This window comes from Phyllostomus discolor, chromosome 1 (genome assembly GCF_004126475.2).
Source record: "Phyllostomus discolor isolate MPI-MPIP mPhyDis1 chromosome 1, mPhyDis1.pri.v3, whole genome shotgun sequence".
Lineage (NCBI taxonomy): Eukaryota > Metazoa > Chordata > Mammalia > Chiroptera > Phyllostomidae > Phyllostomus > Phyllostomus discolor.
This window is the reverse complement of record NC_040903.2, coordinates 87,937,406-87,964,227: the sequence shown is the minus strand read 5'-3', so window position 1 is coordinate 87,964,227 and position 26,822 is coordinate 87,937,406. Positions and strand designations below refer to the sequence as shown.

At 35.0% G+C, this 26,822-nt stretch overlaps 1 protein-coding gene across 2 annotated transcripts in view; it reads left to right on the top strand.

The window, feature by feature from the left end:
• Positions 1-26,822, top strand: part of BANK1 (B cell scaffold protein with ankyrin repeats 1) — a 312,144-nt gene that overhangs the window by 261,647 nt on the left and 23,675 nt on the right. For both annotated transcript variants that reach the window (XM_036025976.1, XM_036025983.1), the window contains exons 9-11: positions 790-1,098; positions 4,901-5,209; positions 16,526-16,591. In XM_036025976.1, the coding sequence (XP_035881869.1) occupies positions 790-1,098; positions 4,901-5,209; positions 16,526-16,591 (684 nt within the window). The remainder of the gene's footprint in view (positions 1-789; positions 1,099-4,900; positions 5,210-16,525; positions 16,592-26,822) is intronic.

The following is a 26,822-nucleotide window of genomic DNA, read 5'->3' as shown; positions in this document are numbered from 1 at the left end:
TTATAGCTATGAGAACTGAGCCCTAGAAAGATTTACCTACTATTGGCAACTTGGATGCCTTCATCATTAAAAAAGAAAAAATTTTCCCTGGATGGTGTGGCTTAAGTGGACTGAGTGCTGGCCTGTGAACCAAAAGATCAACAGTTTATTCCCAGTCAGGGCACAGGCCTGGGCTAAAGGCCAGATCCCCAGTTGGGGGCACAGGAGAGGAAACCACACATTGATGTTTCTCTCCCTCTCTTTCTCCCTTCCTTCCCCTCTGTCTAAAAATAAATAAATAATTTTTTTAAAAAAATTAACTTTTCCTAATTATTTCAAGAATTAAAGTATCATCTGTCGATAGCTACATATTAAAACAATGACTAAGTAAGAATCACAGATTTATCTTATTGCATTATTCACAAGGAAGTTAAGATTTATTTTTCCTTGTCTTTACCTTTTCCATCATTTTTTACTTATAGCAGTTATACTGCTTTCTAATAAAGTGTAGTAATGCAGTCATGTCTGTGAATCTGCTTGAACAGTAACTCTAGAGAATCAGAATATTATAAGTTTGCCTCATACTGAGATAGCAAGATGTAATGGAGCTTTAACAATTCATTCGATAAATATTTTAAAAGCCCAAGAATGACTGACTATTCACTAAATTTATGTATTTGTCAGCTTTCCACTATTCCACATCATAAAAGTTTTATTAGCAGTACTACCACTTCGGTATGAAATTACGAAATATGACATGCCTCCAGATGGTGTGTTTAAATGAAATCACACAATCTTCCTTATAAACAGCCATACAGAACCCAGCATTTCATCATGAAAGTGCGCAGACACGTAGGCCGAGTGCTGAAGGAGCTGAGGCGAATGAAACTGCAAAGGAAGAAAAAAAGAGTGAATCCGGCACGAAGAGCAACTACAGCTTGCCTGAGGTTGATGGCGGGAGCTCTGAGGACCAGTATGATGACTTGTATGTGTTCATTCCTGGAGACAGTCCAGACATTAATTCACAAGAGCCACTCGGGGACAACAGACCACCTCTCCCCCCACCACGACCTGTAGTCACTGCCCCCCAACTGGATAAACCTCACCTCACATTACAAGGTAAATTTAAGGTTAAAGTAACAATTAAAAAAATGACAGACTTAATAGCATATAGTACAGTGGCAAATCTATACAGAAAAGATCAACTTCTAAAACTAAGAGCAACTTTACTCCATTCTTTAACTAGGACCTGGGAAATCAGGCAAAAGATACCTGCCACTAACTATCCTCTATCCCTTTCTTCTTTCCTGCATTCCTTCCTTCTTTCCTTCTGGAACAAAGAATCATTGCAAGGTTTTAAGTAAGTAAAAATAAAACCAAGAAGTAGTCTGTAAATTCTCCCCCTGAAATGAAACTGAAGTAACGTGGAAAAGTAAATGACAACTTCACTTCTAAAAACATATTCTTAGTCTTCCAGCAAAAGGGAAAGGCTAATGTGGCACAGGTTTAAAAATGACCTTGGGCATTTCACCCAGTTGGTAGCTTCAAGGGAAGCAAGTGGCAGAGGGTTTATCACACACTGCATTGAGACCAAAGTCTAAGAACACTCTATACATATATTGATTAAGTGGAAGAACAGTTACATGATTGTGACCAAATTTGCCCCAAATGCAGGATTACTGTGTCTAATGGGGGAGGGGGTGCAGGAGCATCAAGAAGAGCTTCTGTGTCGGCCCTATTAGCCTGGAATGTGCAACAGACTGACAAACTTCCAGCTTCACATTCAAATTAGTGACTGTAACAAGGTCACTAATTTTCACCCACTTTATTGGTCACTATTTTATATTTACTTTCCAAGTTAAGAAAATGTTCTTACAAATAAAATTTTAGAAGAAGGATAAAAGAAGTATCTGTTATCAAAAGCCCATTTGTCACAATACAGTACTTGTTGAGTCCTAAAAAGTTATGAAGTCTATAAAAGCTGTTTCAAAAAGTAGATTTCGAAACCATGAGATTTAACATTTGTGTCCTTGAAGGCCCTGTCTCTATAAAAGTTCCAGTTGATCAAGGTAAACCTTTACTAAGGGTATGCACTGTATTTAGAGATGGAAAGTGCTGCATAATGGAAAGTATGGAAACCCTCATAGGTGCTCCCCTGATCCATTCATTTGCTCAACAAGTACTTTTTGATTGCCTACTATGTGTCAAGCTCATATGGACCATTAAGATAAATCAATGAAGTAGGTGTATTAATCTTGGAAGCAGAGGAGGGGACATAGATTAGTAGTACACTGACAACAAAATTCTGGTATATGTTTATCATTTTAATAAATGTGAACAATTTCATATCATTATTAAAATTAATTGTTAAGAGGCAAAGTTGTCTTTTATCAGCATAAATTTCTGAGAGAAGCTAATATTAAATTAAATTTTTTCCTAATGGAAATTTCTATATGTGGTAAGTTGGTTAGGAGGTCTAACACTAGTTTACCCAGAGTTTTCACCAGATATCTAAGATCCGAAGTGCAATTTTGGTTAATATATTTTCTGAAAATTATTACACATAAAAGCAAAATAAAACAAGAAGTCAGTCAGTCCTTTTACTTAAAAACTCTGTGTTTACATTTTATATGTAGTGTTACTTTTAACCTCATCTTTTCATAAGGCTAATACTTAGCAGCAAATGGAAAATAAAATACCAATATTTGTCTTTAATATTTGATTAAGGTCTTTGAAAGTAAGACTGGAAGCTTCCACTTTTTTTTTGCCAGAGACTTTATGAGTTATTTGACTTTAACTAATGATACCTTCAGAAATTATCCCTTAGGAGTAGCTCCTTATGTCCTCAACTTATTGAAAAGAGAGACCTCCTCATCAATGTTCTAAGTATCAAATTTCTTATGATGGATTTATGGATGTATTCACTGTAGAAAACATTAACATAGAACACTGTAGAACACTTTTCAGTGTATAAAGAACATATTGTTTCTTTTTATCTTTACAACAAACTTTCAAGGAAGCCATCACTTAGGACTGTCTTTTTTTTAATTCTTTACTTGTTGATTTTAGAGAGAGAGAGAAACATTGATTTGTTGTTCCACTTAGTCATGCATTCATTGGTTGCTTCTTGCATGTGCCCTGACCAGAGATCGAACCCACAACCTTGGCAAATTGGAATGACACTGTAACCAAATGAGCTGCCCAGCCAGGGCAGGGTCCCTTTTGAACTCAGATCCAAGACCATAGAGCCTGTAATTAGAATGTGTCAGATACCTCTCTGAACAGGTTTCTGGGATTTTAAGGATTCTTCTTTTTGTTATACACTCTTGCCCCAATTATTTCAAAAATTAGAATTATAGAAGTGATGTATTTTAATCATTATTTACCTATGTACAACTGCATTGAGAAAGTACAGGTGGACTCTGACATAAAAAGTATAATAATCTGATACACTGGGAAATAAAAAGTAAAATGTGTTATTTCTAGTGCAAGCCCAGCTTTAGAAAGAGTTGGGAAGTGGGTGGAGGAACAAAGATAACAGCTCAGGAAATCAGATTATAAAAGTAAGATAGTTGACACATTCTACTAAAAATAAAACACTGTAAAAGTTTTTCCCACACACTTAATCTGGTTTCACCTGTGATGCTGTCAGTGAAACAGAAGTCATGAAGTCAAAAATCTCAATACCATATTATTCTTAGGGGAAAAGGCAAGTCGTAGTGATTTTAAAGTTGGTTATATGTAGGCCTGTATACATTTTGGGTTAAACTAACTGAACCAATCAAATGGAAGACTAATGGAAGATGATCTTGGTCTCTCCTCCTAGGCTTACTCCCCATAATTGCTGAACCCTCTTTTAATAGTATTTTCTTTTATTCTTCTCCATAACTTTTCTTTCTCTTCAGCTCCTAAATGGTTCCATTAAAATATCCATAAATGAATTAAAATGTTTTTTGGTCAGAGTCTCACCTAAGAGAAAAAAAAAATCATTCTCTTTTAGTTCACATGCCTGAATCTCCCAGAATCACATAAAAAAAAAATTTCTGTCAGTAACTGAAATCTTTTCCATTTTGTTGTTTTCATTAATACTTTACACAAAACATTTGTCAAAGGGAAATTTTTTAAAAATTTGCATTGGCCTGGCAGAAAGCCATCAAAATTATTTTCAACTTATTCATTAGCCAGAGTATATGGTATCTTTATCTGCTAAATAATTGCTATTGAATACTAAAATATTTTAATGCATTTTTATAAAAACATGTAAAGATGTTACTACATATGAAAACCATCAAAGACAGTTTATTATTTTCATATGAATTAATATTCAAGCTGTTGATTATTCATGCCATCTTTTAGGTCATGAATGAAATTCATGTTGGCTTATAAAAAGCAAGAGTTTGAAGGTCAGTTTGTCATTGTCAGAGTAAGATTTACCACAAGAAACAAAGAAGTAGCACTTTTAACCATTCCACCCTATCATTTTCAGAGAAATTGAATTTTAGGCAGAATACCCAGGGCAAACCCTATGAAAGGTCAAATGACTTAAAGTAGGAAAATAATCTAAAAGTATTATGTTTGAAAAATACAAAGTCAAAGTTTTTGGAATTTGAGGATTAATTTTGTAACTCAACTTCCTGATATTAAATCATTCATAAACTACATGAGAACCATTTATATGTTTATTTATATTTTGAAAAAATCCATCTCTTAAACAGTTTTTTCTTAACAAAGTTAACAAACTTTGCTAGGAAAGATATATTGAAGGATATGTTGGCAAATTCCATGGTGCACTTTTCTTTTTTTGGAATTTATGTTGTAATCTGTAAATTACTATGGGGGGAGTTTAAGCAAGTGATAGATGAACATCAAAAATATTACATACAATTGAAAAGTAACCACCATCTAAATATTTCATAAACAGGGAAAATGTTGGAAGGCCAAATGGAAAGAAGTCAAAACTGGTGCAATCCCAGTGCAAGACAGGAAATAGGAGGTGAACCTGAAGGAGAGGAGGAACAGACAGAAGATGAAAAGAAGCAGCAGGAGGAGGAGGAAGACCCGTACACTTTTGCTGAGATTGAAGACAGTGAATATGACATGATACTGGCCAATATGAGTACAAAGAAAAAAACTGGAGGCCGATCTTTTATTATAAACAGACCGCCTGCACCCGCGCCTCGACCCACAAATATTCCTTCAAAAGAGGAAACCACACCATATATAGCTCAAGGTAATGTCTTTTGTTGTTGTTTGTTTGTGTGTGGTTGGAGGTGGAATTGTCCTCTTTTTTAGTGGGATCTAAACCCCAAAAATAAAAAATACCTTTTCATATCATAGGTGAGTTGTATTGGTCTATTGTAAAATTTAGAAACACAGTAAATAAAGAAAATAAGAATTAATGAGTAGGGGTCTAGTTTCTAATTCTTTATTAAGGAGGATAATTTTGACAAACCATTCAAAAAACGTGAAACCATATTATGTGTTAAGAAATTCTCTTGACATTTTCATAATTCTATGAGAGGGAAGCTCAATTCTTAAGAATAATGTGCAATATAAGAAAAGAAGGTAAGTCCTTTACTTTTTTTGCCCCTAGCTTTATTTTTTGCTCCTAATTTCATTTAAGATAACTTTAAAATCTAAACAGTTTGAATACTAGAATCTCATGTATGTAACCACAATTCCTCTGATAATTGCACTTCACCCTAATGATTAAATTCACTTCATCTGTCACAGAATTTCTACATCATTTCCACATTTTAGAGGGAAAAATAAGGATACACATTATGCATGAGTATAGTGATTACATACCATGGGTGTAATAATGGGTAAAATAATACTGTGTAAAAATGTAAGTGCGCATTATACATGGCAAAATATGGTATGTAAAGTCAATGTGGCCCTTTATTGAGATTTTTGAAGAAAATGTTTGGGATCAAACAAAATATTTGATTGGTAACCAAAGCTGAGAGGCAATAGATCATACATTTAAATAATCCAAACCAGTGACTGAAACAAAACATTGAGGTATATATACAACAAACCTACCCAAAGGAACACAAGTACTTATCTGTGCTTAATAGGCTCGAAAGAAACTATTCTGTTGCTTAAGCAGTGTATATCATGAGATTTATGCAAGACAGTTGATCAAGTATATTTGAAGTTATTTACCAGTGTATAATATACTTATTTAATAGAAATCTGTTTTTGATAATGTTCAAGAAACTGTTAAAAATAGGAAATGATGATAAATTTTAAATGTTTCTGTTAAAATTAAATGTACTGGAACAATTATCTAGATTATTAAGGCAAGGGAGAAGCTGTAATTAGAAATTCTCAGACTGTCATAGTGACCTCAAGAATATTACAGGCTCTTTGACAAGGTTGGTACATTCCAATCAATATTTTTAAAAAGAAAAGACAGATGTACCTCAATACACCAATTTAGTTATATTTTAGAAATCATTAAAGAGGTACATCATCTTCTCTATCTCAGTTCTTAAGGAGTTCTGAGGACCACAAGTAGAGTCCCCTGTTGTGTGGTTCCCCTCTCCACACATCGTTATCTTCTTGTCCTTCAAGTAGATGCCATGGTCTTATTTTCCATGGGCTCTTTCTTGTTCTCTGTTTGTTCTTTTTTGTCCTGTTCTCTTTCTTTGGTGGTGGTAGGGGCAATGTAACTAAATATTTTAGCTATCATTTTCTTTTCATTTTGTTTTCATTTTGAAACTTCTGGGATTTTTATTTTTCTTTGGTTTCATGCTGTCTCTATTATCTTTGTTATTTGTGCTGTCTGGAATACTTGATACTCCCATCAACTATCTGGCTGTCTTAGCTATAATTTTATGTTTAAGAATAAAACACCAAAATCTTGAATGGAAATTCTACTTGTTAACTTGTGGACTGTGTTGTTGGGTAATGGGGAGGTGACCAGATTTTTCACTGAATTACCCCAAAACTGTCGGTTTATTTAGATCTAGTCTCCTTTGCTTTTTAGTCTTTGTAGAGTAAAATCCAACTAACTTTAATCTACATTTCTATACCTGGTTGCCAGCACTCTGAGATCAGAGTGTGGGAAGAAGACTTGGAAATTCACCATTTATGTTGCACAAGTTCACTTGCTTTCCTGTGTTCCGTTCAGTGTGCAGCACCTGCCACACACTAGGCCTCGTGTCTCAGGGCCCCTGGCATTTTGCTTGTATTTATTAGTTATATAAAATTTTATTGAATAACAAATAATAAAGTCTTTCTGCATTTTATGTAAATTCCCTACATGAAAAAGATACAATTTGTCATACACACACACACACACACACACATAAGAACTTTAAGGCATCTTAGAAATCTTATTTCTAAGAAATTTTAAAGGCTATTTATCTCACCTACTTATAAGCCTGAAAACCATTCAAAATTTGTAAGAATTCCTTCTAATTCAAAAACACAATCTAATTTGCTCTCACATTTGTGGTATATGCAGAGAGGAACCAGTATAATAATATATGGTTATTATTATTATTATTATTTTGCATTTAAATATATAAAAACTGGTAGGTTATCTGGTCCACACCCCAAATCAGTAGCAAAAATTGAACTGTAAGTGAGGTCTTCAAAATCCCTTTACATTATTTCTTCCTTTTCTCTTTCACTGGAATGTATCTGCTTGCCTCTTCCTTTATGCTATTGATTGTTATTTATTCTGTCTCAACACCAGAAAAACTGCTTCATTGGCTAATTCTTTCTTGATGTTCTTTGCATTTCAGAGCATAAAATTCATTACCTTTCCTTTTTTTTCTAGCTTACACAATATATTAAATAAAATTGCCACAATTTTCCAGAAAGTCATTCATTCAATTAGAACATTAAATTGCCCCAATTCTTGCCAGAACACAGGAGTGATAGCAGAAATATTGGCACATCCAAGGTGTGTTGATGTAGCAAAAAGAGAAGGATGTGGAGTTGGGATGGAAAAGGAATGTGGGATGTAAAATCCCAACTTACTATTTCAGAAACTCAAGAAAGTCCTGGCAAAGAGACTAAGCAAACAAACCAGAGAGAGAGACAGGAAAATCATGTTGGCTTTTGTGACGTCATTGAAAGCATGTATATTGGTGTCTACCCCAGCACAGAGTTCTTGAAACCATTGTAATTTCCTGGGTGTTATGAGTGCCTTTTTTTCTAATGAGGCAACTCTGTATGGGCTCCTGGATGTGAGCTGGTAACTGGAAAGACCAAGTCATAACTGGAAGCTTAGAATTTTCAGGCCTACCCCCCATTGTCTTGAGAAGGGAGAAGGGCCGAAAATGGAGTTCATGATCTATTGTGTCTATGTGAAGAAGCCTCTATAAAATCCCAATGTAGGGGATTCTGAGAGCTTCTGGGTTGGCAAACATATCCACACTTGGGTGGTGACACACTGCAACTCCATGGGGACAGAAACTCATGCACTTGGAACCCTCCCAGACCTCACTCTATGAATCTCTTCATCTGGTTGTTCATCTGTATCCTTTATCATATTCTGTAATAAACATATAAATGCAAATAAGTGTTTCCCTGAATTGTGTGAAGAGGAGAACCTATAGAGAATAGGACAAAGTTCTAGGATATTCTCATATAGCTGAGAATTCCAACTGCTTTCACAGAGTATAAAATCAGAGAGAAACTCTGTTTCCACCATCACCACCATACCCTGCCTATAGAAATGTAACATTAATGCAAAATTAAACTCATGGATTATTTTTTTAAGATTTTACTTATTTATTTTGGAGAGGGGAAAGGAGGAAGAAAGAGAGGGAGAGAAACATCAACGTGTGGTTGCCTCTCATGCACCCCTACTGGGTACCCAACCCAACCCAGGCATGTGCCCTGACTAGAAATCCAACTAGCAACCCTTTGGTTCACACCATCCACTGAGCCACACCAGCCAGGGCTAAACTCATGGATTATTTTATTCAAGAGATATGCTTCTGATTTTTTAATTCCCTTCCTATTACACTATATCTAATTTTGTGTTAACAACCACAGAAACGTTAACTCATTTTACTTTAATGAAAAGTTTTTGAAGTTTGCCTGCCTTCAGATATTGTATTCTTCCCACTTTTTCTCCCTATAATTTTGAAAAGGATCGAGTTCATTAAGCTTCAAGCATATAGAGAAATTAACATGGATTTACAGTGTTTCTTAGTGTCAGCATTCTTGATTTAAGACAAATCAAGGAAACAAAATGAGCACTTTACATAGTATAGATAGATTGGTGGTAAAACTATATTCATAATTCATAAGAAGAGATGACTGCCTATTGGGGAAAAATTTTAACATCAAATGACAATTTCCCATTTTTCCTTCACATAATTCATAGAATCTAGATCCTTCCACAGAGTCCATGCTTCTGATTTGGAGTAGAATATAATTTACCTTTCAATGTTCAATTGCTACTGAGTTGCCCTTGGCATTTTACAGTGCAACAAAGCTATATATGACCTTTTGGAGAGCTACTCAGCCACCAGGACCCCAAAATGTCAAGTACAACTCAGTTGCTCTCAGAAATTTTCCACTTGCAATTCGCTTGTACTTGAAATGGGTCACATACAATACAGTTGAAATGCAAGCAGAAAAAAAAAAGACCTTGTAGAATCTCTTAGGAAAATTAATCCATATCGGATTGGAATGTCCTCATTAGTGAAGAAATACAGTCAAGTGGATTAAAGTAGGCTTTAGACCAAGTGCCTTGGGTCCTATTCTTTGGCTAGGTGACCTTGTTCAAACCACTTAACTTCAGGACTTAGTGCGTATATTATAGGTGCACTCAGGGCAGAGAAACATATTTATCATTCTAGTTGGAAGCCCAGTGTCCCTGTCTTCCCCTCTGATTCTCTCTCTGCCTCTCTCTTTTCCCTGGTAGAGTGCTGGTGCGACTCTGCACAAGAGCAGTTGTTCAGATATTCACTCACACTATTCGTTAGAGGCTATCCAGCCTGCTTGTATAACCAGAGTGTTTCGATGTGCTTTTCCTGTCATTGAAACATCATGGAGACATTGAATACAACCTAAGAAGAACTTTGCAGACCATCTGTAAGAGAGTTAGCATGATAATGATGAACTTTTCTAGCTCCATCTTCCAGAAATTAAATTTCTTTATATTAGTAAATGGGGAAGAAGGCAGTAATGAACTGTGGTATCAATTGACATGAAAGGATTTGTATTTCATGAGACAATATAAGCAAATATTATCAAGTGCTTAGATTTTCATTCAACATCAGAGTGAATTCTGATATTTTTCTCCTTAACAAATGAAGTTTATAGAGTCTCTGTTAAAGATATCTTTAGTAAGAGGCTTAATAGTCTGTGTAGTAGTTCTTAACTGGTGGTGATTTGCCTCCCAGTACACACTTGGCAATATTTAAAGACATTTTCAGTTCTACCAACTGGGGCAGTACTGTTGGCCTTTATTTGGTGGAGGCCAGAGGGCCTCTAGCCATCCTATAGTGCACAGGACAGGACCCACTGCAAAACCTTATCAAGTCCGAAATGCCAGAAGTGCCCAGGTTGAGAAACCATGACAGGGTTGTTTCCATTGTTGACACAGCGTAAACATTTGAACACTTGAGAGAATGGTCATTTGAAGATGAAATCAGGGATATATCAAACAGCTGTCTGCACAAATATCCTTTTTTTCTCACTTTAGATTTCCTGAATTCACAATAGTTTTCACCAGCACTTTTAATGTGTTTACCTTTTTTATTCTAAATATTTATTCAATAGAGAAAAACGAGGTTCTTCGTGGTTCTGGCCCGCTGGGAGCAGTTCCTGGGGAGCCAGCAGCATGATAGCAGGAAATTCACAAAGACTGTGAAGCTGCTTCTGGAACTGAATTTGAATTCTGACTTAGCCCCTTAAAAGTTGTGTAACTCTGTGCAAGTTACAGAGCTTTGTCTTATTCTATTAATACTTTTTATAAAAGAATAATAATACCTACTTCAAAGAATTTTCATCAACAACTACAACCACCTGTGTACAGCAGGCGTCACAGTGCAGGATTTGGAATGGCCGTCACCGTGATGGAAGGTGTGTTGTATGTAGCGCAGAGGAGAAGGGACCTGCTGTGTCTCCCCAGGCAGTAGGACTTTGCTTCTTCCTTTGGGTTTCATAGGAAAATGCAACATTTTGTATGACTTTTCCAAATTATTAACTATCAATATTAAACACGACATAGAACAAGTGGGCAGAGCCCTGCCCTTCTGGAATTTTCCATGTATATTTAAGTTATTTCCAATCTACATGCATAAAGTTTCAATCTTTTATCATTTGTCTTATTAACAGAACTAGTTAGTATTTAACATTTGTTAAAAGTAAGCGTGACCAGATCCAGATCCTACCAGTTACTTTTCAGAATAACATTTCCCGAGAGAGAGAGAGAGAATGAGAATGACTTTTGGTGATTGCTAGGTATAACCAAAAAGTGAACTCATCTCAGTTTGCAGAGTGTTGCAGGGACTGTCTAATGATTTAAACCACTTCTCTCTGTGACAATAGGGAAAATTACTAAGGACGTTGCTAGAGTAATATATACACACATCAATTCCTTATCAACTACAAATGTATGGTCAAAAAGGAAAGTCAGGCAGTAGATCTGAATGAAATCACAAGGGAGGAGACAAACCCTCACGCCAGTGCTGTGCAAGCAGTACATGAGACCTGCCTAGTAACAAGAGGAAGGACATGATTGCCTAGTGGTGGAGTGGAGATTTTGCCAATCAACTCATTACAGTGGCCTCAGGCTCTAATTACACAGAATTCCATAAACCAACTGCTCACTCTCGTGTTCTCTCTCTCTCTCTCTCTCTCTCTCTCTCTCAGTGTTTCAACTTCCTGAGTAAGAAAGATTCCTAAAATGGAAAAATTCTCATTTGCAGCATAAGAGATAAATGTGCAAATAAAAACAGTTTGTATTCTACTCTTATAAAAATTAAGTTCCTTAGAAGTAGAAAATATAATTGATACTGAGATTTCCTGGTTTAGGGAGAGGATTTTTATGGGAACACTCTTATCAGACAAAGATTTTATTACAAATTGAAAAAGAAAATTAATGTTTTCTCCTTAGGAAACCAAAGCATTCATTGGTACTGCTGTTGAGTTGAAATTTCTGTGCTACTTTCCTTCATGTAGATATGTGCTTTCCAACTTTCCATCTCTACCAATCTCAACAGTAAGCTGTAATCACATGAGTGACTTCACATGTGCTAGCTGATATTTGCATGTTCTTCCTAGAGAAAAAAAGCTGCAATTCCTGACTCTATGTCTGCTGGAGAACAAACTATTTTCCGTTCGAAGACCTTCATATTACATGGCTGATGCTATTACCTGTGGCCACATCACCCTAGTATACCTATTCAAATGTGGTAACCTATGCTTGATAAATTTGTTCAAATTAATAACCTATAACTATTGCTACTAAGTGAAATGGTGGTTTTAAGCTGACTGGATTACTCAATTTATCAGAGTCAATTTAAAAAGAGGCGACACCTCTCTTGTGAGTTTCAGTTTCATTAGTCAGTGTGACTACATAGAGGGTTAGAACATTCCCTTCCTTGTCTTTCCTGGCTAGACAAAGGGGTTGTTTATATTTCCTTCCTTGACTTCATTCTCCTTTCTGTAATTAGATTTTGCCAGGTGTACATTGAGAGAGAGGTAGAGAGAATAAGGCTACAGCAGATGCATTATGACCCTTGTCCATACCAATGTTTTCATCTCTATCCTCCCTCATCAGTAGACTCTAACGACACATTTGATCTTTGCTTAAATGAATACCTCAAAGAGAAGAACACTATAGAAACTGTGCCTGAGTCTTACTTTTGCATCCACAGGACCTAGCACAGCAGTTGTCTACAGAGTTAGCAACCTAATGAAAGTTTGTTGAGTAAATAATAAATAATAAATGCACTTGCTGCAACCTATACAGTATTATTCTCTGGGAACCCAGAGAACAATACAGATCTTTCTGTTTTATTTTCTATCAAGTCTCTAGTTTCAACAGTGATCATCAGTAATAAGCATTTGACTCCAAACATTTCACTTTACACTCATAATGGGAACATCAAGGGTTTGTCATTTATAATTTATATCTTTACAGACACATGTAGCCATTGTACAGACTTTCCATTACCTTAGCTACTTGTGAAATAATTGCAAATAAGCTTCATCAGATTCTCTAAGAAGGGCAGCTCTGGAAGAGTACCTTTGCTAAAATAGGCTGAGAATGAGGTTGACGTGAAGAATGTTTTTGCAGAAGCAACCTGGAAAGACAAATAGTGCAAGTGAATTCGTTACATTTCACCTTCTCTCCCTCCTCTGCTCTTCTGATAATTTCACTTTGCTTAACGTTTTGAATATTTAATGCTATGCTAATTTTATTCCATTCAATGTCATTTCTATTCTAGAGAAAAATTTACAGAACCTATTCTGCTAATATTTAAAATAAATGGGGGTGGTATTTGGAACATTTGCATTGTTTAAGATTATTTTGAACCTCAAAAATTGCTTTATTTTCTCTGTAGACTTTCTTTTAATGTTTAAAAGAAGTGACAAATACTAGTAATGCATTTATTTTCTCAAATCTCAGTTTTAGGTAAGAAGAGAAAAATAAGATTTCACTGGGGCTGAGAGTCAACAAGTTGACTATGTCATAATTGCTTTGATAGCATTATTTGAACATCGATGCATTCAAAAGAGGACAAAAACAGTATTTCCATGCATTCAAACACAGAGACAGGATCTTCTCCATTTATTATATAAAAAAATTAACATTGATCTATGATTTAATTTTCTAGTTTTTCTATTAAAGCCCCCAGCAAAATAGTGTCTCCCTCAAAACATAGTATTCTATTTAAATTTATACTCACTTAAGAACTTATTCAGCCACCATTTGTCCGGGAATGACTTGGGAAAAAGAGAATTGATTGCATCTTAGAATGTCAGAGGTGACTGAGATGTTAGAGGTCATCTCATCTAAGCCCCGACTTTGTCAGCAAGATAATAAAGGCTTGAGAGGAGAAAACCATTTTCCATGCCACATGTGTTAAGACAAAACTCACACCTTTCCACCATTCTCAGTACATTAACATTCTAGTATATAGATTTTTTCAATTTCTGTATGTTTAAAAGAGACCGTCATCTTGCTCACCACAAATCTTGTACAAAAATATGTACTTTCATATATAAATCTGAGTGACCCATATCCAAATGTTCAGTTCTCACCACATTATGGATTTTCTGTTTATCTCTTATAAAGGTTGAGTAAGTGAACATGGTATATATAAAGTGTATAAAGCTTTTTAGAACAAAGGTTTTGCTGGTAGAAGCAATTTACAATGTCTCAGCTAATATTTACTGTAAAAAGAAAGATGAATAAATTCTGGAGTTTACATCTGCCTACTCTTTTCCTAAGGCTAATAGAGCAGGAGTTTTGGGCATGCATGTGTGGGTCAGTGATCATTTTGATGAGCCAACTCTTTCTTCAGGAAGCAAGTTAATGTCAGTCTTCTCCAAGATTACCTCCTAGTTTTCACAGCAGTGAGAAATTAGTGTGTGTGGCAATAGCTAATTGCTAATTTGGGTTTTGTAAGGAAATGCGACTTGTCTGCAGGGGAAAGAAAGGAGCAGTTGTAATAGGTGCAGTTGGAAGTGAGTGAGGGAATATTTCAAGGGAGGTTTTACAGATAGAGCGGACTTTTGTGTTGTGGGGCGTGGCTTCATGCACTTTCTGTTTTTAAAAAATCTTTTTACCAGCACTTTCATAATCATCCTCCTCAGAACACCCTACTTCCTCCACCCCCCCAATTCTCCACCTCATCGCAGGCTATTTCACCTATAAACCCTGGGGAAATCTCAACAATAGACAAGTGTACTACATGTAACTTCTTAATATATAAGCTGAAAGAATGTTGATTTAACATTTACTGTATTTTTTAATGAAGGTTGGGCATTTGTTGTCAACAAAACATGTTTCAATAAAATATACTTTTTAATAAAATGTACTTTTTATTTGAAGGGAACATTTTCTGAATTTATCTTTGGATTCAGATTATTTCCCAGATTAATGGTGACTTACAGCTTTTTTGTCTAAACAGTCTTAGTTATTATCTTCATAATACTGGGGAAAAGTATAGTGTCTGTGTGTTATTAAAATTTCAAAAATGTCATTTTTTCAAGACTTCTAGAACTAGCCAATGAAAAATATCAAGAACCACCTGACCTAAAATATATTCACAGGTCATATATCTATTAGTATATTTTATTTTAGAAAAAAAATGTAGGACAAAACCTTCATAATGTGCCAGTAGGTTATATTTAGCATGTTTTCCAAATACTAACTTGAAAAGGAACGTTGATTTTCAACCAGAAATATGATTTCATGAATAAAATTTTTTAAACGCATCACACTTTGAAAATATTTTTGTTTCTCCTGTTTCATAGAGTGCAGCAGAGTAGCATACTCTTTCTCTTGACAACAGCTGACAAATTATATATGATTATTAAATAATTATTGGTTTGATATGACTTAGGGAGCTTTTTGTAAATTTGAAAAAGTGTCATCTGTAGTAATCCTGATATGACCTTGGTATTAATTAAATTGACTTAAGGGGTATTAAAACCAAAGACAGGGACCCAGGATGACTGCTGGGGTGCTGGTTATGATTTAGTCCTTTTACAATGCAGTTACGCCCAACTCCTTCATCTATAAACATGTGAGGCTGAACTTTGTTGCCAAGGCCTCTTCCGGTTCCCAAACCCTATAAATCAAACTACCTATAAAAATAAATGGAATTCAGCAATGTTCAGTTTCTAAAGTCAAATTGTAAAGAATAGAGACTTTTTTATTAACAAGTGCCTGAGGCGATACGGAACTCTGTGGGTGCTCAGTAAATATTAAACAATCAGTTTTATCTTTTATCTGCAAAATGGGATGAGTAATACTGACGTGTCTCACAGAATTTGATCTGAGAAATAATAAATGAGAACAAAGCACTTTTTAGATAATGAAGTAATTCAAATAAGCTGCTGTAATAGTTCTGAGGTCCAGCTAGATGATGCAGGAATGAAGTGTCTTTTTTATTATTACATCTGTGAGATACCGCAGTCTTTTCATCTGTTTTAGAAGAAACAGTCATTAGCCTTGCTTATCACCATGAAGTCAGCATGAGCAATTTCTGTGCAAATGAAATTTTTCATATGATTTTAATGTTTATCTCTTATAACAAAATGCAGCTTTTATCTTTACCTGATATCAAAATGGAATTATATCTTGATTTTAATAGTTTAATGAGTCATTCTATCAGTGTTATACTGCTCAGCCCACAGAAAATGCCTTTTGAAATGACTGATAAGCTGCACAAGTGAGAAAATTGTAAATTTAATAATCCTCCTACTCAAAAAACTACAATTCAAAATTGTTACTAAGAAAAATGATGTGTTGCATACTTGTTTCCAGGAGACTTCCAGTGTGTTCTTATTTATAATTGTGTTCAAGAAATAATGTGTGCTATATTTTTTACAGTGTTTCAACAGAAAGCCGCCAGAAGACAATCTGATGGTGACAAGTTCCATGGCCCCAGGAAACAAGGTACCAACACAAACGTCAGTTTATTTAATTCTCTCCAAGGAAGAGTTAAAGAAGGGTATGAACACTGAATAAAATCTCTTGGGATAGAAGTAAATAAGTGTACTTGATTAACTTTACTCTTTGTCTCACCCAAATATAATTTTGCCATAATAAGATTAACACCAAAAATATTTTAATTAACAAAGGCAAGAATTGGCCTTATGAGAATATGTGTGGTTATGTTGATGATGTTGTCAGGGCTCTAAGAAGGTCAAGTAAGACAAATACTCGACCATGCATCAAAGAGTGTGCTTCCGTAGACCCTTAGAGAGAAGCCTCTGAAATTACCTGGAGGCAGGCGTAGATGATTGACTGCCTCCACAGTGGGACCAGCCTGGGTTTTATGTGCTCTACATTGGCTCCAATCGAAGATTGTACCCTTTCTCACTATTCTCTTGCCTTCAGCACTCGATCCAATGTTTTTTGAGCCATTACTTGTCATGCAGAGAAAAGCTAAATACTGAAGCAATAAGGATATCTCACACAGGAGGGCTATCTTTCTCTTGCTTTATTGAGAGGCAGCTGCCTGCAGTTCTCCCTGACATGCTTGGTCCTGAGTAAAAACAGAAAATGTACTCTTTTTTTTCTGCTACTAAGGCCTTGGTTAGAGTTCAAAAATGAAAATTGTAAAAGGTGGCAGAAGTGGAGCTGACACTGGCTGGTTTGATAATCGATCAGCATGCACAGACACTTTTCACCTCAACCCACCTTTGAAATAACTTCAGTCCAAATCAATATTACCTTGAAATTGTTACCAGTAAATTATTGAGAGCAGCATTAAAATAAAACCAGGAAATTTTACAACAGCTCCTAAACACTCCCATAGTCAGTCACCTTTCGTGTCATTGTACAGATGGCTGGGTACTGACTGTGCCAACTTCTAAGACCCCTGAACCTCAAAGGGCCTGCTCCTAGGATACCATTGATTGTCCTCCGAACAAAGCTGAGCCCCTACAAAGATTGTTATTCACCCATGACTTCAAGTGGTGTTTCCCATAGCAGAAAGTTTCTACTTTTTTTATCATTCTTCCAATTAAGCACCTGCTATTCCAGTGCAGTGCATGATGAAGCTGAACTTCCAGTCTACCACAAATGGATTAGATGTTCTGCTTATAGAGTTATAAAATGTATAGATTTATAGATGCAGAAATTCTACTGGAAAAGTCTCCACTTCTAATGATTCCATATTTGGGGGGAAAGGTGTATCTTTGCAAGTCTACCACTATTCTACCACTGTGCCTTTAGCTCTCTGAAGAAACTGATGCAGAACTTCAGAGGCAATCATTGCACTGTTAGGGTCAAACAGTCAATGAAGAATCAAACAAATCAGAAAATACTGCTTCTCTCTGGACTCCCCCACATGCCTTACAGAGCTTTCGAAAGAGTGAGGAAAGGAAATGTCTTGAGCTGTTTAGCAGAATATTTCCATGAAGCATTTTTTTATAAATTATCCAATTATCATGTTTTAATTAACTTCTGTTAGGAGTCGGGGGAAATGTGAAGAAGGCCACAGGTGATGAAGGACTGTGACAAGTAACAAATGGGATGAGGAGATCCTTTGAATGCTTCATCTTACCAATTATATTTTTTTGGCTGTTTCACAGAGAGCAATATATGGAAAGGCTGCAAATGTCCATGAAGCCTAGATGAGAATGATTATTGTTCCACCATGTGTATAAAATAAAATTAGTCCCTTCTGTGCCCAGAAAAGAAAAAGAGGAGAGAGAATAATGAAAAGAAGCGAGGACCTAATCATAATTTTTTAGATGACTACCTGTTCATATCTTACCTAATTTGCTTCAACTATGTCAATGATTGCCAGATTTTTTAAATTATTTGAGGGTTAGAATTCTGAAATTTCAATTAAATTTTTTTCTTTGTAGATATTTTTTCTTTCTATATATTTAAACCCAATTCTTTGATGATTACTCAACTTAGAGCAGTTTCCTTAGGTTTTTTAACCCTGGACATCAGTAATTCAGCATAACAGAAAAGAACATTGAAATATTTATAAGGACTAGAGAAATATAAACCTCATGAAATGTTTAAAAAAAAACACACAAACCTCCCTGATTACTGCAATTTGAGAAAGAGAAGATAATTGAGAATAACTGGGAATATTTTTTTAATTAAAGACTTCTAAGTACCTAAAAGGGCTTTCTCTATACAACCATTTCTGTCTAAACCTTTTAAGATATTTATGACCATGCAGTCCATAGGACATACTGGGCGGTCAAAACTGCTTACTCTTCAAACATTCCAGGATTCCATGGTATAATAGGAAAAGCAGTACGTGCTTCACCAATGATAACCTCTGATTTCAGTGAAGAACAAACAAAGGCTGTTTTATTAAATGTTTGTTAGAGTCAAGATTTTCTAAAAAGACTAGACAACTTTCCTAAAAAAGGTTAAAGAAATTATTTATTGCACTATACGCTGAAAGGAAATGGGACTATAAGAGCCAACTATATTTCCACTGAAAATATAAGTGTTTCAGATGGCCTGTGTTCACAACTGCCAGGGGATTGCCAGGAAGTTACACCATTGCTAAATCAAGGAATTTTCCTGAGGAACAGAAAAAAAATTAATTGGCACCATTTCCGTGGAAACTCAACAGATTTTTTCAACTCAGTTTTCACATCTTGAAAAAATATAAGGAACATTCTGAGGACTTTGGATCACAAATAAAAGTTTCCATCAAAATACAATTTGAAATCAATTTTCCCAAGTTGGTTTTGAAGTTAGAAAATGCCAGAGTGGTATAGCAGAAAATGCTGCTTCCACACCTCCACCTGTTCCCAAAAGTGAGCCTCATGGGCCAGTCAAGGGTTTGTTCTTCACGTTGCAAGTCAGAGACCTGAATTTTGTCAGTGAGTTTGGACTTGGTCACAGTTTTGAAGTCTGAGTCATATTAACCAAGCTCATAGAGAACTAATCTGTAACCTTTATAGCCCCCAATTCCAACCTGTTAAATCTGTACATTCTAGTGACTAGATTCCTTTCCAGTGACTGGAATGCTTACATTCATTAGGCCCCTGCCAAATAATAAAGTGTCTATAAAAGAGAATTAGTAACTAGAAAACTACTAGGTAAGCATGATTAAGTCAAAGGGGAATGGAGGAATTTGAGGACTGCTTCTTTAAGGATTTGGAAATGTCTGCTTAATTTTTCCTGCTCACAAAATAATATAATAGTCTAGGGTTAAGATTGCTCATATCTCCCAGACATGTTACATTTATTTTCTCTGTTACATTATTTTTTCTTGGGCAATGCCAAGGAGCCTTTTCTATCCTCACCAGAATCATCCCTATTTTATTCATGCAGTCTCACCTCAGATCTGGTACATGGCAACTGATGAGATTTAGCCTTTTTAACATTTTAACTGCCACACAGATCATGAGTCACATCCACAGCTCCCAGCCACACAGTTAAGTACTGAATTGCATGCAGGGTATGCTGCTGTTGTTCTTAAAAAGTGAGTCATTTCTTTGAAGGAGGTATTTTGGGGGAGGGGGGTTGGGGGGGTAGAACACTACACCTTAACCAACTGCCTATACCAGTGACTCCCAACCTTAGCTGAGCATAAGAATTATTTGAAAGTTTCTAAAATGTGGTTGGCTGAGTCTGACCTTAGACATGGAATAAAAGTAGAATATATGAGAATAATAATGAGCAATAATCTAAAAACCAACATACAAAAAACAAAATCTAACCAAAAGTAACTGTTTCAGAGGCATATTGTGGTCAAATTTGGCTTCTGAATGTATTTCCAAAATAATCTGTACAACATAGTCTTAATCTTTGCCATGTTTAAACCCATGTTTCATGTAAAAATTTAAATCTCCAACCACTTTCTATTATATAATTATATCATTTGCATTAATGACTTTTGCTATTATCATTTGTTAACAGGTTTTCTATCTCGTTTTCTTATTTGGAGACACATTTCTCTAAAAGTACAATTCTATCAAATGTGAAAGAATAAAAAAATATTGAAAGATTCATGTTACCATAAAAACATGAAAAAGAAGATACTTATTTGTGATAATGAAGACTATTTGGATGTGTTTAATAAGCAGGCAATGAATCTTCTCTGCTCAGCAAGTCTATCTGCATGGCTCCTGTAAGCTTTGAGTTTGCATTTCCTGGTGCAGCCCCTGCCCAGTAGCTTCATTACAGATGCACAGTTGTTATTGTCTGGTCTTCTCCGGGGGTGTTCATGTTCATGGGAGAGATATAGTCAGAGAACAAATCTTGTGTGTTCTCTAAATGCCCAGCGCTGCGGCAGATTGATAAATGTTAAGTAATAAAATTTTCTGTAAGTAGGAGACCTGGGAAAATGTGAATAGTATTACTCTTATTTTTGAAAAGAAAATGCTGTTCTCTGAGGCATTTTCTTCAGGCTGTTTTTGCCGGTACTAGATATATTAAAAAGAAAAGAGGGAAAGTTATCAAATTGTGGTCATTTGTACTCCATAAAAGAATAATGGACTCAGTTCTCTTTTTCAGTATAACTTACATTTCCATTTATCATATTGTTCACAAAAGCTTTTTTATTAAAGTCATACCTGGAAAAACATTTTTAATAGCTGGGTTTTTGTTTAAAATGGTGATGTGTCTATAGCCCACAGTGTGACCTCTCACAAATAAGTATTTGTGAAGTCAAGGCATCAATAAGACAGAGCTCTTAATAACAGTGAAAACAAAGACTGGGGAAAAAAAGCAAATGCTAGAGTTTGGAACTAATCCAGCTAATTCTAAGACTGAAAAAGGAGATTGAAACAAATAAAATCAGTAGCCCACCAGATCCACAGCTTTCACTTACACAGATGCTAATTTTTCAAAGTTCTTCCCTCTGCAGCTCTGGCCTTTCTGTGTACAAGTACATACAGAGAATAGTCCTTTCAATAGAAAGTGAGGGGGATGGGATTTCATGTTACATTTTGCATCCAAAGAGGTTCAAGTAAAGCTCTTTGATGGAAGGATGAGATGGTCAAGAAGAATTCTGGTAGTAATTTATATAGGGAGTTAATACTTTGCAGACCTGTTAGTACATAATGCCAAGGAATCATGGACCACCCACAGGTGACAACGCCACACTAGACACATCCTGCTAAGCCCTGGGATCTTGCACTGTGAACTACACATATCAAAAATCCTCTGCAGTGCTAGAGCGGAAATCAAAATATGATCTGAACACAAGCAGTAGACTCAAAGGATAAGTGAACACTAAATCTGAACATGATTCTATGGATTTCAAGAAGGATTAAAGAAGAGAACAAACAAATAATATGAGAATTTAAAAACTTACTCCAGAGGAAAGAAGGAACTTTTCATCATGAAAACTCAGGATAATTATACTTCTACAAATATTTCTTTAATGAGTAAGATGGTTATATCTTCCACAAAAGTGCCAGAGTATTAACATGGAAATAATGGGAAATACACAGACACGCACACTAAGAACATTTCAACTAAAAATGTATAACTTGAAATCTGAAAAACTTAATAAAATTGTGCCATTTTATAAAATGCTCTAAGGCAATAACTATAAAAAGTACATGAGCCATCAATGTCAGGTTTCAAAAAGGCTGAGAGAGGATGCAATCAATCATCAAAACAGAGAATGTAATTGGAGAAAGGTTTGTTCTCAATACATGGAAAGACCTAAAGCAATCAGAAAACCTGGAGAAGAGAGATCCAACTCCTGTATAAAAGAGTATTTAAAACAGGACCGACAATTACAAAAAATAATGTTGCCAAACGAAGCTGTGGAGAACCGGGGGTGGGAAATGGAATATGCAGACTCTTTGGGCTCACTGTGATCCAGGAGAAGTGAAGAAATTTACCCAGATTTAAAAGCACCCTAACAAATCGTTTAAAGTATAAAGATGAAGAAATAATTCTCATGTATTAAGGAAATATTTTAACCTAGATTTTCTATTAAAAATCAAAATCAATTTAAAAATTACATAACCTGGATAACAAAAATTTGAATAAAATAACTACACATTTTATTGAGAAAAGATTGTGACTTATGTTTATATTTAGTCAGAGGTTTTGCCCATGTCAGAACAAAACAAATACACTTTTTAGGTATTTTGGGTTTTAGAAAGAATAACATTCTGTATCTTTATAAAAGTATTGCCCTCAAAATTTTCTAAGTAAATGACAGATTAAGCAAATAAATAGATCAAAAAAGGAGTCATGGTGTTAAAGGATTTGTAGTGAATAATTAATTTACTGAAACACAATATTCAATTTAAATAATTATTATAAATTCACTTATCAACCATGTGAATGTAAAATATTGGTAATAAATAATAAGTATATAATACAACAAATAATGGTATTGTAGTAATATGAATCTAATTCTCAAATACTATAAAAATGTCTAGAAACTAGGAGAAAATGAAAAAGATAAAATCATACAATTTTATTTGTGACTGTGCTAATAAAAAAAATAAGGTAAAAAAATCTCTGAAATTTAGAGAAATAATCATTATTTTTTTTAAAGATTTTATTTATTTATTTATTTTTTTAGAGAGGGAAGGGAGGGAGGGAGAGAGAGAGAGAAACATCAATGTGCGGTTGCTGGGGGTTATGGCCTGCAACCGAGGAATGTACCCTGGCTGGGAATCGAACCTGGGACACTTTGGTTCCCAGCCCGTGCTCAATCCACTGAGCTACACCAGCCAGGGCCTAGTAATCATTATTTTAAAATAAATAGAACATATACTTTCCAAATTACTTAACATTATATAACTATTTATAAATATCTACTATATATGCACTATATTAGGTATTATATATATAGTCTTTATAACAAAGGTCAGAAACTATCATTAAAGGCAAAAAGGAAGTACACAAAACCAGATTGTGTATAAGAGCAGCAGTTATGACAATACCCCTTGTAAACGTGTCAAGCATCCTCACAGAGCAGTAGCAATCATTGAGGACAAATGGCACTGTGTTAAGCGTTTCTATACAATAGCTCACTAAGTTCTCACTGCTATCTTATGTGTAGATACTATTTTCCTTTTTTTTAGAAGGATTGGCTATGTAACTAAGGTCAGTCACCTACTGTACTGTTTTTCCAGGTAAACATACTAATAACTCTATGACTTCCTGGGCTTTTGCCACAAAGTGCGTCACACACATTAGCTCCTTTAACCCTTGGAATAACCCTGTGAGGAAAGTATTATTTAGCTTCATTTTATAGACAAAGAAACTGATGTTTAGAGAGGTGGGGTGAAGCCAAGTTGATTTGTATCCATGTCTGCAGGGTACATTATGCTATAATGTTCTCTTCTATAAAAGACAGATTCAAATTTGGATAACAGACAAAATCAAACTACATTCTGTTTAAAAAACAAAACAAACAATGGATTGCCATTCTGGCTGGTGTGGTTCAGTGGTTGAACACCAGCCTGGGAACCAAAAGGTCACTGGTTTGATTCCCAGTCAGGGCACATGCCTGGGGTGTGGGCCAGGTCCCCAGCTGGGGACGTGCAGGAGGCAATGGATTAATGTTTCTCTTCCCCTTTCTCCTTTCCTTCCCCTACCTCTAAAAAGTAAATAATATCTTTAAAAATAATATGTTTAAAAAATAACATCGATACAAATACTAAGGAAAATTTTAATTTAATGGTAATGATTACTTAATGAAACATAAATAGAAACAGAAATAAAGTTGTTTCAATCTTAATTTTAGAAAAATAGAATTCAAGGTGAACATATTCATTAGACAAAGAAAATCATTCTGTTTATTTAAATTTAAAATCCAAACAAAAGCATGTCATTCGTGTACTTTTATGTGGCAAATATTAAAGCATTAAAATATTTAAACAAAATGTGATAGACTAAATGAAACTGACAAAAATACAGTAGTAGTGAGAGGTTATAAATACATTGAATCTTTGAAAAAGTAGTAAAAATGCAAAAATATAAATAAAAGGGGTATATAAAAATTATGATGCCTGTACTTAATATACTATATACTTTTCAATATCTATAATTGTACATGATAATATGCTAGCTGATAAAATAAACTTAATAATATATGACCTATTCAACCTACTTTCTGCCCTCAATACAATATTTAAAGTATTAATAACAGAAATTTAATAAAAACTGAGAAAATTCTAAAAAACTCTGAAGGCAAAGAGAAAATGAAACACAATTGGCTGCTTAGAAAACAGTCATAAAAACTGTCTCTATAATCAGAGGCAACATCAAAGCCTTAACACTGTGGTTATTACAGAAGAGAAGTAAAACAAAGGAACTAGACACACGAGTAAAAACTTATGGAATGAAGCCAGTGAAATAGCTTTCATGAAAGTTGAAAATAACGGTAGAATTGAAAGAATTCACATGTGAAAACACAAGAAATGTTGATGAAATCTAAAAGTTTATTTTTTACATTTTGTTTTTTATTTAATCTTTATTGTATTTTTTCCTGTTACCATTTAGTCCCCTTAATCCCCCTTCCACAGCAATCACCACAGTGTTGTTGATGTCCATAAGTCCCTTTTTGTCTTTGCTCAGTCCCTCCACACCCTTACCACAAGCTGTTATCCTGCTTTCCATCTATGAGTCTGTCCCCATTTTCCTTGTTAGGTCAGTGCATTAGATTCGACACGTGTGTGAATTCACATGTTAATTGTCTTTCTCTGACTGATTTATTTCACTTAGCATAATTTTCTCCAGGTTCATCCATATAGTTGCAAAGGGTAAAACTTTCTTCTTTTTTACTGATAATTAATATCCCATGGTGTAAATATCATAATTGTTTTAGCCACTCATCTGCTGATGGACACTTGGCCTGCTTCCATATTTTGGTGATTGTAAATAATGCTACAGTGAACACAGGAGTGCTTATGCTCTTTCAAATTAGTGTTTTGTGTTCCTTCAGATATATTCCCAGAAGTGGGATCACTGGATCAAAAAACAGATCCATTTTTAACTTGTTGAGGTATCTCCATACTGCTTTCCACAGTGGCTGTACCAATCTGCATTCCCACCAACAGGGCAAAAGGGATCCCTTTTCTCCACATCTTTACCAGCACTAGTTTTTTGTTGATTTATCAATGATAGCTATTCTGACAGGTGTGAGATGATATCTCATTGTGGTTTTAATTTGCATTTCTCTGAAGATTAGTGATGTTGAGCATCTTTTCATGTGTATTGGCCCTCTACATGTCCTTTTGGAGAAATGTCTGTTCAGATCCTTTGACCATTTTCTAACTGGTTGGGGTTTTTTTGGTGTTGAGTTTTATAAACTCTGTATAAACTTTGGATATTAACCCCTTAACAGATATATCAGTGAATATGTTCTCCCATTCTAGGGGTTATATTTTTATTTAGTTGATGATTCCCTTTGCTGTGCAAAACCTTTTTAGTTTGTTGTAATCCTGTTTGTTAATTTTTTTCTTCTGCTTCCCTCACCTGGGTAGATATATCTGATAAAATATTGCTAGAAGCAATTTCTGAGATTTTGTTGCCTATGTTTCCTTCTACAATTTTTATGGCTTCAGGTCTAACATTTAAGTCTTTGATCCATCTCGAATTTACTCATTTGTGTGGCATAAGAACATGGTCTAGTTTCATTTTTCTGTACATACCTGTTCAATTTTCCCAACATTTATTAATAAACTATCTTTAGCCCATTGTATGTGCTTGCTTCCTCTGTCAAATATTAATTGACTATAGCAGTATGGGTTTATTTCTGGGCTCCCTATTCCGTTCCACTGATTTACATATCTTTTTTATGCCAGTACCAGGCTGTTTTGATTACTATAGCCTTATAGTATGCTTTGATATTAGGTAGCATGTTTTCTCCACTTTGATCTTCTTTCTCAGGATTGCTGATAATAGGGAGGCTGTGCATGTGTTTGGTCAAGCAGTATATGGGAAACCTCTGTATCTTCTACTCACTTCTACTCACTTAAAACTGCTCTAAATAATAAAGTATATTTCTAAAATAAATTAATTTATATTTAAAAACTATGTCAGTTGGTAAAAGGAGTTTCTAAAATATTACTAACTAATAACTCAGGAATGTTTTAACTCAAAATGCAATCAGGGACAAAATTTGCCACTTAGTTATTTCAAACTCAAGGGAAAGAATTTTTCTCCTAATGAACCACCTGATGTGGTAGAAATATTAATGTAATGTGCTAGTTATTTCATT